At 42.2% G+C, this 16,539-nt stretch overlaps 1 protein-coding gene across 1 annotated transcript in view; it reads left to right on the top strand.

Annotated features, from left to right (window-relative positions):
- Nucleotides 1-16,539, top strand: part of ATRX (ATRX chromatin remodeler) — a 246,932-nt gene that overhangs the window by 74,190 nt on the left and 156,203 nt on the right. Inside the window, exons 8-11 of the mRNA XM_069747241.1 lie at nucleotides 1,619-1,728; nucleotides 2,336-2,403; nucleotides 11,461-13,838; nucleotides 15,787-15,865. Coding sequence (XP_069603342.1) covers nucleotides 1,619-1,728; nucleotides 2,336-2,403; nucleotides 11,461-13,838; nucleotides 15,787-15,865 — 2,635 coding nt within the window. The remainder of the gene's footprint in view (nucleotides 1-1,618; nucleotides 1,729-2,335; nucleotides 2,404-11,460; nucleotides 13,839-15,786; nucleotides 15,866-16,539) is intronic.

Here is a 16,539-nt window from a genome sequence, read left to right as displayed (position 1 = left end):
GTTTCTCTGTCCTGGAAGGTTGCCTTCTTTGTGGCAATCACATTGATCAGAAGAGTTTCTGAATTGGCCGCCTAGCCGCCTTATCCTGCCGGGCGCCTTTCCTTAATTTCCATCAGGACAAATTTGTCCTCAGGCTGTCGCTATCCTTTTTGCCAAAGGTCGTTTCGTCCTTCCGTCTTAACGAGGACATTGTTCTTCCTTCCTTTCGTCCGGCCCCTATTCACAGGTTGAAAGAGCTCTCCACACTCTGGGCCTGGTCAGAGCTCTGCGAAGGTACGTCTCAAGGACGGCGTCCTTCAGAAGAACATATGCTCTGTTCGTTCTCCAGGAAGGTTACAGGAAGGGTTTTGCTGTTTCTAAGGCCACGATAGCTAGGTGGATTCGTTCCACCATCCAGGAGTCATATAGAGTCAGAAGTCAGCCCATCCCAATGGGGATCAGAGCTCACTCCACTCGGGCGGTGGGGGCTTCTTGGGCCATTCGGCATCAGGCGACAGCGGAGCAGGTCTGTAAAGCTGCGACTTGGTCCAATTTACATACATTCATAAAGCACTATAATATTCACTCTCGAGCTTCAGCAGATGCGAGTCTGGGCAGAAGAATTCTGCAGGCAGCGGTGGTGCACATTTAGGCAGTTGTTGCATGAAGCCTAAAAGGGACTGCTTTGGGACGTCCCATGGTCTGTGTCCCCCCAATGAGGCGAAGGAGAAACAGGGATTTTTGTGTACTCACCATAAAATCCTTTTCTCCGAGCCACTTATTGTGGACACCGCACCCACCCTGTTAGCCTAATGGCTTACATGGCTTTTGTCTGTTCTTTTAAGTTGACATGTTGTACTCTTCTATGTTGTTACTGTTTATTCCTACTGCTTTTGCACCGAACTGGTTCTCTGGGAGTCGGCACGAGGGTGTATACGACAGAGGAGGAGCTAACTTTTTTTGTGTTAACTTAGGCTTGGTTCACATTGTGTTCAGGGGCAACATTAAACTCAGTACGTTACACCGCGGCATAACGCGGTGTAACGTACTCCGTTAACGCCGCCATTGAATGCAATGTCGGACGCATCGCCTAGCAGCGTTTCCGGGTCCGTCACTGCTAGCGCAGATAGAGCTATAGCAGAAGCTCCATCTGCGCTAGCATGATGTAGCGCAGGCACTTGCGCTAGCAGCAGCCTGTTAGCGTATGTGCTGAACGGGCTGCTGCTAACGCAATGTGACCCTAGCCTTAGCGTCAGCCTCCTAGTGGCAACAGCATACACCCCCATGGTCTGTGTCCCCCAATGAGTGGCTCGGAGAAAAGGATTTTACGGTGAGTACACAAAAATCACTGTTTTCCTTATAAAATGGATACGGTTACTTGAGTAAACTGGAAAACCCAAGACAAAGTACATGCTTACACAGGCTTTAACTCCTGTCTTTATGGGTGATTTTTCATTGGGACCCAAAAAATCAGCTCTGTAGTTATCTATGGCAAGGTGCTGGTATTACATTATTAGTGGATGTACTGATGTCAGGCACCTTGTATTGCAGTTATAAGGTTAGTACACAGTTTTTCATAAGCAGATGTAATTGGACTTTTTAATCACACACCCCTGCTCCCTGTTATTCTTTCTTGTAGAGGAAGGACATCTCGGGATTGTGACTTGTACAGCATGTGGACAACAAGTAAATCACTTTCACAAAGACTCCATTTGCAGGCATCCTGCTCTCAAAGTCCTCCTTTGTAAGGTACATGTGGTTTTGTGTATTCTGAGACGTTTAGTCTTCTCACTGCTAGTGTATCTAAGCAGCATCCACCAGATAAGTAATTGTAGCTTTCAATTCTGACTTGAAGAAAAGGTGGAGTCCTGTTTATTAGGTCTTTTTTATGTTTTAATGGGGATATTTTTAGTTCCCTACTATCAATGCTTAATCCTCAGAAATTCCAACAAATTATCTGACTGATGAGGCCTCTAATGTTTCTTAATCACCTTAGATTTCATATACCTTTAGCAACTTATTGCCATGTTTGACTGTGTCTAGCACCAAAGTATATGGGCCCTGTGCTGGCCCCTCTATATTATCGTGTCCATTTTATTGATTGCTGCGGGTTTAGCTGATTAGATAGACCTGGTTTTTGGCCATGTTCAGATCAGTAGGACACCTGAATAATAAAGGAGTAAGCTATTCAGTAGTTGATATCAATATTGATGCACAGGTGCTCATTTCATCTCCAGTGCTGAATCAGGTGTAAACCTCAGACTGGTGAATTTTGTAGTGTTTTCACTCTTATTTTTGTACCTTTTTTAATAAGGTTTTTCTCGCTTTTTTGTCCTTTCTGCCTTTTTAACCTCAGACTTGCTATAAGTATTACATGAGTGATGACATCAACCGTGATGCTGATGGAATGGATGAACAGTGTCGGTGAGTTGCATTCCCTCTTCATCCTGTAAATAAAGGGATTGTATTGTTTGAATGCATAATGTATTCTTTACAAAGGAGAAATGGGCATTCATGGACAATACTTGTATTGAATGAGTCAGAATTGTGAGCGGTTTTGAAATTCTCTGCACAGCCATGTCCTCCATGTTTATTGCTTAAGGTTTCATGTCTGTGGAAATGACTGCCAAACTGTGCAAGGGCTGTAATCGTGCCCATTGCTCTACGTGTGATACATCCTACTCTACCTGTGACTGTGCCGAGCAAGACGTCTGTTAAAGATCCTTGGATGTGTATTCAGCTCTTGCACATGTAGAGCCATGACTAATGTTTGCCGTGAGGCCGCCCAGATGGATGGACAGAGACTGCAAAGAGGACAGAACTTTTTGTCCCTGCATCTAAACATTTGTGATTAGATGCTCAGATAGGATACAGGTACTACTGATAAAATAATTTGGATAGTGATAGAATTTTCGTTCACTTTTAAACCTTAGGTTCAAATTAGACAGGCTGATATTTTGCAAAAGTGCAACACATTTTTTTCTGGCACCTTTTTTTTTTTTTTTTTCTTTCAAGCTCCCAAATGCACAAAATTTAGCTCTGTGTAAAAAAAAAAAAAAAAAAAAAAAAAAAAAAAAAGCCATTGTTTTGAATAATACTGACCTGTCTGCAATCTTGGAGCCCATCTCTGATTCATGCTGCCTGTGGTTTGGGCAGCATGAATTGACTGACATGTTTCCTTTGTAGGTATGATTTTAATAGGGCTAAGACACCTGTATGATTATGTAGTTTTGAGGGCTGTTGATTTTTTTCTTTTTTAAGCTGAAAGGAAGTCTTCAATCCCATAGTGATGACTTTCTTTTAAGTCTAAACCGTGAACATACTAACTAAATACAATAGAGAAAATAAGTATTTTATACACTGACGATTTTGCAAGTTTTCCCACCTACAAAGAATAGAGGTCTATAATTTTTATCATAGGTACACTTCACCTGTGAGAAACAGAATCTAAAAATAGAATCCAGAAAATCACATTGTATAAGTATTTGATCACCTACCAACCAGCAAGAATTTTGACTCTAGCAGACCAGTTAATTTTTCTTCAACCCCTTAACGACCGCCGATACGCCTTTTAACGGCTTCAGTTAAGGGTACTTATTCCACAGCACCGCTTTTTAACGGCGCTGAGAAATAAGTGGAAAGCACCCCCCAGCGTCGGAAATTCTTTGGGGTCTCAGCTACCAGCGGTAGCGGAGACCCCAGAGAACATGATTCGGGTCGATTTTAACCGACACCAGTCATGTGATCACCGTTATTCACCGAAGACCAAGGAGCTGTCTAAGAACACCAAGGGCAACATTTTAGACCTGCACAAGGCTGTGATGAGCAACAGGACTATAGGCAAACACCTTGGTGAGAAGGCAAGTATTAGAAAATGGAAGAAATACAAGATGTCTGTCAATCTTCCTTGGCCTGGGGCTCCAAGCAAGATCTTGCCTTGTGGGGTAAGGATGATTATGAGAAAGGTCAGGTATCGGCCCAGAGCTACATGGGAGAACCTGGTCAAATGGCCTGAAGAGAGCTGGGACCAAAGTCTCAAAACATTAGCATTTGCAACACACTATGCCGTCATGGATTAAAATTCTGCAAGACATGCAAGGTCCCTCTCCTCACACCAGCACATGTCCAGGCATGTTTGTCGTTTGCAAATGACAATCTGGATGAGACAAAAATAGAACTTTTTGGTATCAACTCCCCTTGCTGTGTTCGGATGAAGAATGATAATAATAATCATCTTTTTATATAGCGCTAACATATTCTGCAGTGCTTTACAGTTTGCGCACATTATCATCACTGTCCCCGATGGGGCTCACAATCTAAATTCCCTATCAGTAAGTCTTTGGAAGAGGAGTACAACCCCAAGAACACTATCCCAACTGTGCACCATGGTGGGGGAAACATATTTTGAGGGTGCTTTTCTCCAAATGGAACAGGACAACTGCACCATGTTGAAGGGAGGATGAATGGGGTCATGTATCGCAATATTTTGCCCAACAACCTCCTTCCCTTAGTAAGAGCGTTGAAGGTAGCTCGTGTCTGTGTCTTCCAATATGACAATGACCTGAAACACTGCCGGGGCAACTAAGGAGTGGCTCTGTAATAAGCATATTGAGGTCCTGGAGTGGCCTAGCCAGTCTCCAGACCTGAACCCAGCAGAAAATTTTTGTGGGGAGCTGAAACTCGATGTTGACCACCCCGAAACCTGAATGATCTTGGAGAAGATCTGTATGGAGGAGTGGGCCAAAATCCCTGCTACATTGTGTGCAAACTTGGTCAACAACTACAGGAAACGTCTGACCTCTAATTGCAAACAAAGGTTTCTGTACCAAATATTAAGTTCTGTGTTTTTATTGCATCAAATACTTATTTCGTGCAATAAAATCATAATTAATTAAGTAAAATTCATAGTGTGATTTTCTGTTTTTTATTTTTAGATTCTGTTGCATAGTTGAAGTGTACCTACGATAAAAATTAGACCTCTCCATTCTTTGTAGGTGGGAAAGCTTGCAAAATCAGCAGTGTATCAAACACTTTCCTTTATCGCTTCATTGGGGGACACAGGTAACCATTTTAACCCCTCTGTGACCTTAGACGTACTATCCCGTCGAGGTGCCCTGGGCTTATCTGACCCTGGACGGGATAGTACGTCATAGCCGATCGGCCGCGCTCACGGGGGGAGCGCGGCCGATCGCGGCCGGGTGTCAGCTGCTTATCGCAGCTGACATCCGGCACTATGTGCCAGGAGCGGTCACGGACCGCCCCCGGCACATTAACCCCTGGCACACCGCGATCAAAGATGATCGCGATGTGCCGGCGGTGCAGGGAAGCACCGCGCAGGGAGGGGGCTCCCTGCGGGCTTCCCTGAGCCCCCCGCAGCAACGCGATGTGATCGCGTTGCTGCGAGGGTCTCCTCACCTCCCTCCCTGCTCGAGCCCCGGATCCAAGATGGCCGCGGATCCGGGTCCTGCAGGGAGGGAGGTGGCTTCATAGAGCCTGCTCAGAGCAGGCACTGTGAAGCAGCCTGCACTCCTATCAGATCAGTGATCTGACAGAGTGCTGTGCAAACTGTCAGATCACTGATCTGTGATGTCCCCCCCTGGGACAAAGTAAAAAAGTAAAAAAAAAATTTTCCAAATGTGTAAAAAAAATAAAAAAAATTATTCCAAAATAATGAAAAAAAAAAAAAAATATTATTCCCATAAATACATTTCTTCATCTAAATAAAAAAAAAAACCCAATAAAAGTACACATATTTAGTATCGCCGCGTCCGTAACGGCCCGACCTATAAAACTGGCCCACTAGTTAACCCCTTCAGTAAACACCGTAAGAAAAAAAAAAAAAAAAACGAGGCAAAAAACAACGCTTTATTATCATACCGCCGAACAAAAAGTGGAATAACACGCGATCAAAAGGACAGATATAAATAACCATGGTACCGCTGAAAGCGTCATATTGTCCCGCAAAAAAAGAGCCGCCATACAGCATCATCAGCAAAAAAATAAAAAAGTTATAGTCCTGAGAATAAAGCGATGCAAAAATAATTATTTTTTCTGTAAAATAGTTTTTATCGTATAAAAGCACCAAACCATAAAAAAATGATATAAATGAGGTATCGCTGTAATCGTACTGACCCGAAGAATAAAACTGATTTATCAATTTTACCAAACGCGGAACGGTATAAACGCCTCCCCCAATAGAAATTCATGAATAGCTGGCTTTTGGTCATTCTTCCTCACAAAAATCGGAATAAAAAGCGATAAAAAAATGTCACGTGCCCAAAAATGTTTTCAATAAAAACGTCAACTCGTCCCGCAAAAAACAAGACCTCACATGACTCTGTGGACCAAAATATGGAAAAATTATAGCTCTCAAAATGTGGTATTGCAAAAAATATTTTTTGCAATAAAAAGGGTCTTTCAGTGTGTGACGGCTGCCAATCATAAAAATCCGCTAAAAAACTCGCTATAAAAGTAAATCAAACCCCCCTTCATCACCCCCTTAGTTAGGGAAAAATAAAAAAAAATGTATTTATTTCCATTTTCCCATTAGGGCTAGGGTTAGGGCTAGGGTTAGGGCTAGGGCTAGGGTTAGGGCTAGGGTTAGGGCTAGGGTTAGGGCTAGGGTTAGGGTTAGGGTTAGGGCTAGGGTTAGGGCTAGGGCTAGGGTTAGGGTTAGGGCTAGGGTTAGGGCTAGGGTTAGGGCTAGGGTTAGGGCTAGGGTTAGGGCTAGGGCTAGGGTTAGGGCTAGGGTTAGGGCTAGGGTTAGGGCTAGGGTTAGGGTTAGGGCTAGGATTAGGGTTAGGGTTAGGGTTGGGGCTACAGTTAGGGTTGGGGCTAAAGTTAGGGTTAGGGTTTAGATTACATTTACAGTTGGGAATAGGGTTGGGATTAGGGTTAGGGGTGTGTCAGGGTTAGAGGTGTGGTTAGGGTTACCGTTGGAATTAGGGTTAGGGGTGTGTTTAGATTAGGGTTTCAGTTATAATTGGGGGGTTTCCACTGTTTCGGCACATCAGGGGCTCTCCAAACACGACATGGCGTCCGATCTCAATTCCAGCCAATTCTGCGTTGAAAAAGTAAAACAGTGCTCCTTCCCTTCCGAGCTCTCCTGTGTGCCCAAACAGGGGTTTACCCCAACATATGGGGTATCAGCGTACTCAGGACAAATTGGACAACAACTTTTGTGGACCAATTTCTCCTGTTACCCTTGGGAAAATACAAAACTGGGGGCTAAAAAATAATTTTTGTGGGAAAACAAAAAGATTTTTTATTTTCACGGCTCTGCGTTATAAACTGTAGTGAAACACTTGGGGGTTCAAAGTTCTCACAACACATCTAGATAAGTTCATTGAGGGGTCTAGTTTCCAATATGGGGTCACTTGTGGGGGGTTTCTACTGTTTAGGTACATTAGGGGCTCTGCAAACGCAATGTGACGCCTGCAGACCAATCCATCTAAGTCTGCATTCCAAATGATGCTCCTTCCCTTCCGAGCCCTCCCATGCGCCCAAACGGTGGTTCCCCCCCACATATCGGGTATCAGCGTACTCAGGACAAATTGGACAACAACATTTAGGGTCCAATTTCTCCTGCTAACCTTGGAAAAATACAAAACTGGGGGCTAAAATATAATTTTTGTGGAAAAAAAAATATTTTTTATTTGCATGGCTCTGCGTTATAAACTGTAGTGAAATACTTGGGGGTTCAAAGCTCTCACAACACATCAAGATGAGTTCCTTAGGGGGTCTACTTTCCAAAATGGTGTCACTTGTGGGGGGTTTCTACTGTTTAGGTACATTAGGGGCTCTGCAAACGCAATGTGACGCCTGCAGACCATTCCATCTAAGTCTGCATTCCAAATGGCGCTCCTTCCCTTCCGAACCCTCCCATGCGCCCAAACGGTGGTTCCCCCCCACATATGGGGTATCAGCGTACTCAGGACAAATTGGACAACAACTTTTGTGGTCCAATTTCTCCTGTTACCCTAGGGAAAATACAAAACTGGGGGCTAAAAAATAATTTTTGTGGGAAAAAAATTTTGTTTTATTTTTATGGCTCTGCATTATAAACTTCTGTGAAGCCCTTGGTGGGTCAAAGTGCTCACCACACATCCAGATAAGTTCCTTAGGGGGTTTACTTTCCAAAATGGTGTCACTTGTGGGGGTTTCAATGTTTAGGCACATCAGTGGCTCTCCAAACGCAACATGGCGTCCCATCTCAATTTCTGTCAATTTTGCATTGAAAAGTCAAACTGCGCTCCTTCCCTTCCGAGCTCTCCCATGCGCCCAAACAGTGGTTTACTGCCACATATGGGGTATCAGCGTACTCAGGACAAATTGGACAACAACTTTTGAGGTCCAATTTCTTCTCTTACCCTTGGAAAAATAAAAAATTGGGGGCAAAAATATAATTTTTGTGAAAAAATATGATTTTTTATTTTTACGGTTCTGCATTATAAACTTCTGTGAAGCACTTGGTGGGTCAAAGTGCTCACCACACCTCTAGATAAGTTCCTTAGGGGGTCTACTTTCCAAAATGGTGTCACTTGTGGGGGGTTTCAATGTTTAGGCACATCAGTGGCTCTCCAAACGCAACATGGCGTCCCATCTCAATTTCTGTCAATTTTGCATTGAAAAGTCAAACTGCGCTCCTTCCCTTCCGAGCTCTCCCATGCGCCCAAACAGTGGTTTACTGCCACATATGGGGTATCAGCGTACTCAGGAGAAATTGGACAACAACTTTTGAGGTCCAATTTCTTCTCTTACCCTTGGAAAAATAAAAAATTGGGGGCAAAAATATAATTTTTGTGAAAAAATATGATTTTTTATTTTTACGGTTCTGCATTATAAACTTCTGTGAAGCACTTGGTGGGTCAAAGTGCTCACCACACATCCAGATAAGTTCCTTAGGGGGTCTACTTTCCAAAATGTTGTCACTTGTGGGGGGTTTCAATGTTAAGGCACATCAGTGGCTCTCCAAACGCAACATGGCGTCCCATCTCAATTCCTGTCAATTTTGCATTGAAAAGTCAAATAGCGCTCCTTCCCTTCCGAGCTCTCCCATGCGCCCAAACAGTGGTTTACTGCCACATATGGGGTATCAGCGTACTCAGGACAAATTGGACAACAACTTTTTGGGTCCAATTTCTCCTGTTACCCTTGGTAAAATAAAACAAATTGGAGCTGAAGTAAATTTTTTGTGTAAAAAAGTTAAATGTTCATTTTTATTTAAACATTCCAAAAATTCCTATTAAACACCTGAAGGGTTAATAAACTTCTTGAATGTGGTTTTGAGCACCTTGAGGGGTGCAGTTTTTAGAATGGTGTCACACTTGGGCATTTTCTATCATATAGACCCCTCAAAATGACTTCAAATGAGACGTGGTCCCTAAAAAAAAATGGTGTTGTAAAAATGAGAAATTGCTGGTCAACTTTTAACCCTTATAACTCCCTAACAAAAAAAAAAATTGGTTCCAAAATTATGCTGATGTAAAGGAGACATGTGGGAAGACATGTGGGAAATGTTACTTATTAAGTATTTTGTGTGACATATCTCTGTGATTTAATTGCATAAAAATTCAAAGTTTGAAAATTGCGAAATTTTCAAAATTTTCGCCAAATTTCCGTTTTTTTTCACAAATAAACGCAGGTACTATCAAAGAAATTTTACCACTATCATGAAGTACAATATGTCACGAGAAAACAATGTCAGAATCACCAGGATCCGTTGAAGCGTTTCGGAGTTATAACCTCATAAAGGGACAGTGGTCAGAATTGTAAAAATTGGCCTGGTCATTAACGTGCAAACCACCCTTGGGGGTAAAGGGGTTAAAACTGAGGTACCGTATATACTCGAGTATAAGCTGAGATTTTCAGCCCAAATTTTTGGGCTGAAAGTGCCCCTCTCGGCTTATACTCGAGTCACGGTGGGTGGCAGGGTCGGCGGGTGAACGGTGCAGAGCACTATATGGTAGAGCTATGGGGCAATATGAACGGTGCAGAGCATATTGGGCACAGATATGGAGAAATATGAACGGTGCAGAGCACTATATGGGTCACAGCTATGGGGCAATATGAACGGTGCAGAGCACTATATGGGGCACAGCTATGGGGAAATATGAACGGTGCAGAGAACTATATGGCACAGCTATGGGGCAATATGAACGGTGCAGAGCACTATATGGCACAGCTATGGGGCAATATGAACAGTGCAGAGCACTATATGGCAGAGCTATGGGAAAATATGAACGGTGCAGAGCACTATATGGCACAGCTATGGGGCAATATGAACGGTGCAGAGCACTATATGGCACAGCTATGGGGAAATATGAACGGTGCAGAGCACTATATGGCACAGCTATGGGGAAATATGAACGGTGCAGAGCACTATATGGCAGAGCTATGGGAAAATATGAACGGTGCAGAGCACTATATGGCACAGCTATGGGGAAATATGAACGGTGCAGAGCACTATATGGCACAGTTATGGGGCAATAATGAACGGTGCAGAGCACTATATGGCACAGCTATGGGGGAAATAATGAACAGTGCAGAGCACTATATGGCACAGCTATGGGGAAATAATGAACGGTGCAGAGCACTATATGGCACAGCTATGGGGAAATAATGATCTATTTTTATTTTTGAAATTCACCGGTAAATGCTGCATTTCCACCCTAGGCTTATACCAGAGTCAATAAGTTTTCCCAGTTTTTTGTGGCAAAATTAGGGGGGTCGGCTTATACTCGGGTCGGCTTATACTTAAGTATATACGGTACTTGGTGCCTGTCAGTGGGTGTATACTGCTGGGAGGAGCTATATTCATTTTTTTGCATAGTGTCAGCCTCCTAGCGACAGCAGCATACACCCATGGTTGCCTACGCCCCCAATGAAGGCTCCAAGAAAGATTTTACAGTGAGTACCAAAAATCCTTTAATTTTCCCCACTGTATCTCTAGACCCAACTGGATAAACTTTTTACTAGAGCTGGTATGCATCTCCTTTATTACTGGTCTGTTTAGGCATTGGGATGATGTAACTGCAGTAGCACAGCATTTTTAGTGTACAGAGCACCTAGTAGGATTGTTCACCTCTGTGTTCCAAATGCAATATTAAAATCACCCACTTATGCTTTATATCTGTATCAAATGGTGAAGGGCTGGGGACCGAGTTAGCCTGGCTGCCGAATCCATCTAGAGTTCTTTAAATTACTGTATTCATTTAATTCATACAATGGTGGTAATAAGTTAATATTATTGGCACTGATACGTTTCCACGGACTCCAGTTCCGCAGCCGTCACAGCATCTTTGCTCATTCTCCTGAACCAGGCAGTTCTGGTAACTTACGTTGTGCCGGAGGCTAGGGTGTGGCATTTTATTATTAATGAATTGGTGTATTATTTTTTTTTTTTTTTTTAAAGCCATATTATGGCCGTTATATAGAAGAGCATAATATATATATATATTTTTTTCTTGTTTCCTTTCGTAGGTGGTGTGCTGAAGGAGGAAATCTTATCTGCTGTGATTTTTGCCACAATGCCTTCTGCAAAAAATGCATTCTCCGAAACCTTGGTCGGAAAGAATTGTCTATTATAATGGATGAAGAGAGCAAATGGCATTGCTACATTTGCGAACCAGAACCTCTGTTGGACTCTGTAGCTGCGTGCGACAGCGTTTTTGAAAACTTAGATCAGCTGTTGCAGCAGAATAAGAAAAAAATGAAAGTAGACAATGATAAGAGTAAGCTTTGTGACCAAACTCTGAAAAACCTAAGTTGTAATGGACAGGATAAACAAATGGATAAACCACATTCTTGTGCAATAACCTATTCCTTCAAGGCATTAATGGTTCCAAAGGAAATGTTAAAAAAGACTAAAAGATTAATTGAGACGACAACCAGTTTGAACTCCAGTTTTGTGAATTTTCTAAAGCAAGAATCTGAAACTGCGGATGCTAATCACAGTACTAGAATTAGACAGTTAAAGGCATTTAAATCCATTTTAGGGGACCTTAAAAAAGCACATCAAGCTTTGGAGGAAAGGTTGATCAAAGAGATGGCTTCTGATCTTGGCAAAACAAAGAAAAACCGTGATGTTAGTGAGAATAGGCAGCCAAAAGAGAAACAGCGTGATAAAACTAGCGAGCCTCGGAAAGAACCAGCCAGCAAATCTGAAAAAGAGAGAGTCAAAAATGTCGGCAATGAAAAGTCCAGAAAGTCTGAGAACAGTGGTGCAGTTGAAAATGTAAATTCAGATCAGACTCAAAATGGAGACCAAAGCGATGTTTTAGATTTAAGCGTTGAAGAAAAAGAGGGTAACGAAGAAAATGAGGATAACGGTGATCTAAAAGCGTCACCTTTACATGAAGGAGAGGTCACAGAAGATGCCCATATGGGCACACAGGATAGCGATGTTGAAATGATGGAAGGTACAAAGCAAAAGCAGAATGATGATCTCCCTGATGACACTTCATTAGAGGTCATTGAGCAACCTCAAGAGGATTCTCAAGTTGAGGATGCATCTGATATTGAAGATAGACCAAATAAGTCTGAGAAAACTAGAGACAAGCTGAAAAAGACAAATGAAAGGCCAAAGCGTCCCACAAGTGACACCAAAAAGAGAAGTACAGATAAAAGTAAGAAAGAGCAACAGTCTAGTGCAGAATCTGAAAATGATGCCGAGAAGACAAGATCATCGAAATTAGCCAAGTCTCGTTCACTGACGAAGAAAGAGGAAAATGATCCATCCTTTTCGTCTAATGCTCCTGAAGCACTTGACATGGACATTGTGTCTGTCCCCTCTTCTGTGCCAGAAGATTTATTTGACAGCCTGGATGCTTCACTAGAAGCTCAAAATGCGCTGAGTGATTCAGGCTTAAAAACGCCAAGTAAGAAAGATGGAAAAAAAGAACCAAAGTCGACTGCTAAAAAACTGATTCTGAAATTGACTCCTGTATCTCTTTCCAAGTCACCTTCTGAGAAAATGCAGTCAAAAGGAGAGGCTTCTGAAGATGGATCTGATGCTGACAAAGCAATGAGCCCCAGCAAGGTTTCTGGTAATGAGCAATCATCTGAGAATGAAGAGTCCAAGTTAAGAAAGTCACCTCGTGTGAAAACCACACCCAAAAGACGCCAAACTGATAAAAAGGCCTCCTCAAATACAGAGGAGGAAAGTAATGATACAGACAAGGAGAAAAAGAGAAAGCAGTCCTCTAAAAAGGAGAATAAGACAAAACATGCTTCTTCAGACTCTGGTAAAAGTTCTAAAAGAAAATCTGACCGAAAGAAAACGAATACCAAGAGCCATGAAAGTGCGTCTGATTCTGAGGAGATGCCTGATGTTCTTAAAAAAGCAGCGCTGATTAGTAATTCTTCTTCAGAACATGAGAGCTGCAGTGAAGCCAAAAAATCTAAAAAAACAGATAAAGATAACCTTAAGGTGGATGGAAAACGCAAAAGAAAGAGTTCAAGTTCTGGTCCAGAAGTTTCTAAGAAGTTGACGAGAAACTCAACTGCAAAAAAACGAAGATCAAACCACTCTGATTCATCAAACTATGACTCAGAACTGGAGAAGAAAATGAAAAAAGCAGGAAATACAGAGGCTGCAAAGAAGGGTAAAAAGAAAACCGTTAAGAGTGAGGAGGAAAGTGCGCCATCTGCCGAAGAAGTGAAAAGCAAAAAATCCAAGAAGAGTAAGGCAAAGACCACAGCACTGAAGAAGAAAGAGTCTACTTCATCTTCTGACTTGTCTGAAGACGATCACCATAACTTAAGTCACAATTCTGAAGAAGGCAGTGAAGATGAGCAAAAGATAATGCCCATTGTGGAGAATGAGGTCCTGTCAGCTGTTGGATTCTCTCAGTCCTCCGGTATGCATTTATAATCCTGATGGTTTATTACGCCTCATAAAGGTTCTTTCCTTGTTTTACTAACCACTTATTTTTCTTATTGGTTATGTTAAAATAGTCATTACTAGAGCTTGGTTTTCTTATTCTCCCCTATTGGATCTATTCCAGTTAAAACTTCATTATTAGATATCCCTTTCTTTGCAATTAGAGCAAAGCTGTTCAGGTAATGGTGGAGAGCAGCAAAACATTCTGATCTTGTGAATAATTTGCAGATGATATCCGCTTATTCATTCACAAGGTCAGGGACCATCAGTTTGTATTCTACAGACTACACTTAATGTTATCTCTCCTGCTTGTAAGGTTCAGGTATACATTAAGGAACACTTTGTAGCTTGGTAATCAGCCAAATTTAGCATTGACAGAGGTGTAATAAGGATTTCTGGAATGTATAAACGGCCTGGACCCGTAATCCTAGTGAACGATCACCGTCACACCGGTATTGCTTTCTCTAGAGCTGGCAAATAAGGGCTGATATTGGAATTATTAGTTTGTTTTCCTTGTAGGCAAATTTATTTATTTATTTTTCTAAGAACCTTGTTATTAACCTCTTGCTTAAGTCCACTCCATGTGTAGTGAAGCGGACTGTGGTATATAGATTTCCCGCCTGCAAACGACTAGACTGCAGTTAACGCCAATTGGTGCAGTGTTGCTCCTTCAATTAATCTGAGCACCGACTGCTAATGCATGGACTGGCTGCAGGTCTCCCGACCTGAGGGTCACAAATTCATATAATTTCTGAGGCTGTCACACTCTGGTTGGGAAACCCGCTTCCAGTCGGTGCTTTGCGTTTTTGATCTTGGACTGAAATCCACAGATGTCTATCTATGCCAGATTAAGGTGACTCTGACCTATTGTACCAGAGACTGTGCAAGAGTGGAAGAAATGTAAAAAGTTCAATAATATTAAAAATCCTTTTCTTTGTTTTAAACCTAAATTAAAAATAAAATATTATTTCCAACATTAAGTGTATATGTAAAGGATTATTTTTTGTGTTCACACCCTCCCACAGCTTGCTTGTAAAAATAGAGTAGTGAAAATAATCTAGCTTAAAGAGAATCTGTCTGTACGATCCTAGGAAGCTGAATAAAATCTTATCTGAGAATCCAATGTCGTATTTCAGAGAGATCCTTATTTTTGTTACGCGTTAATGAGCTGTAAAAGGGAACCTATCACCCCCCCCCGGCGTTTGTAACTAAAAGAACCACCTTGTGCAGCACTAATGCTGCATTCTGACAAGGTGGCTCTTTTAATTCTTGTTCCTGCCACTGCTGAAAGAATCATTTTATCAAATTTGTCCCTCATACCTTGAAATCGCCACGAGGGCAGGTCTTTCCCACCTAACACAGACACACCACAGCAGCCGTTACTCAGGGCCTCTGCGCGCCGCCTCCTCTTCCTTCATTAGCGTCCCCGGCGCCTGTGCTGTAAGTTCGAAGGGCAGTGCAACTGCGTTTTTTTTTTTTTCGGGCATGCGGAGTTGCGCTGCCCTAAGAACTTACAGCGCAGGCGCCGGCGACGCTAATGAAGGCAGAGGCGGCGGCGCCCGGCGCGCAGAGGCCCTGAGCGGCGGCTGTGGTTCGTCTGTTTTAGGGGGGAAAGACCTGCCCCGTGGCGATTTCAAAGTATGAGGGACAAATTTGATAAGCGACTCTTTCAGCAGTGGCAGGGACAAGAACTAAAAGAGCCACCTTGTCAGAATGCAGCATTAGTGCAGCCCAAGGTGGCTCTTTTAGTTACAAACGCCTGGGTGACCGGTTCCCTTTAAGATCTATGGGCCAAACGCTGATCAGCTTGAGAGTCTGCCTCCAAAGCTTGGATGAAATAAAAAGGGATTTACCAGTAGTTTTATTGTTTTTTTGGTCTTTTATGGTCACCATTTGATATATTCATAGAGCTTTGCTGTTTTCAGGTGATGAAGCAGGAACAAAATCTGCTACTCGCGATGGGGAGGATGAGGACGAAGATGATGACGATGATCCAGAGAATAGGTATGATTCCAACCATACGGACTTAAAAAAGATTATAACACACCCTAAGCGTGGGTCCAAAGCAAAGCAACGGAAGAGCAAGCAGGTTGTACAAACCCGGACTTCCTGCCTTTTAAAGACTCGATCCAAGGCTAATCTCAAGTTTGACCGAGTGGCCAACAAAGCAAGGCCAAAAACCAGAAAACCAAAGAAAAAATAAATCTTTAAAGTGTTCACACACCTTGCATAGGGTGTGTTATAAATACACAGCAGTGTACTGTTGTTTGTCTTCATATTTTTCTTGGGGAAGCTATTTTTTGTTGGTTAAAAGCAATGACTTGAAGGATTGAGATTACTATTCTAGGAAACAATGTTTGAATTGTTAATCTGTTCTTGAAACACTGCCTTATTGGCTGTTGAAATATGTAAGTTTTGAGTGGGAAATTTGTTCCTTAAATTTCTTTTCTCAGTTTTACTTCCTCTGAAAAAGAGACTTTATGGTTCATGAAACAAAATCCATCCTGCCCTAAAATTCAAATGAGTTTGATCAACAGCTACTCTGCCGTTTCGTTTTGTGCTCACGAAGTGTACAGATTATGGGCATATTATGGCAGCATTTTATTATGCAAGCTATCCAAAATATAATTTTATTTTTCATTTAGATAATTAGTGTATGATTAAAGCTATTTTGGAAC

Source organism: Ranitomeya imitator, chromosome 2, assembly GCF_032444005.1.
Source record: "Ranitomeya imitator isolate aRanImi1 chromosome 2, aRanImi1.pri, whole genome shotgun sequence".
In the NCBI taxonomy this organism is placed as follows: domain Eukaryota; kingdom Metazoa; phylum Chordata; class Amphibia; order Anura; family Dendrobatidae; genus Ranitomeya; species Ranitomeya imitator.
This window is presented reverse-complemented; position numbering and strand designations above follow the sequence as displayed.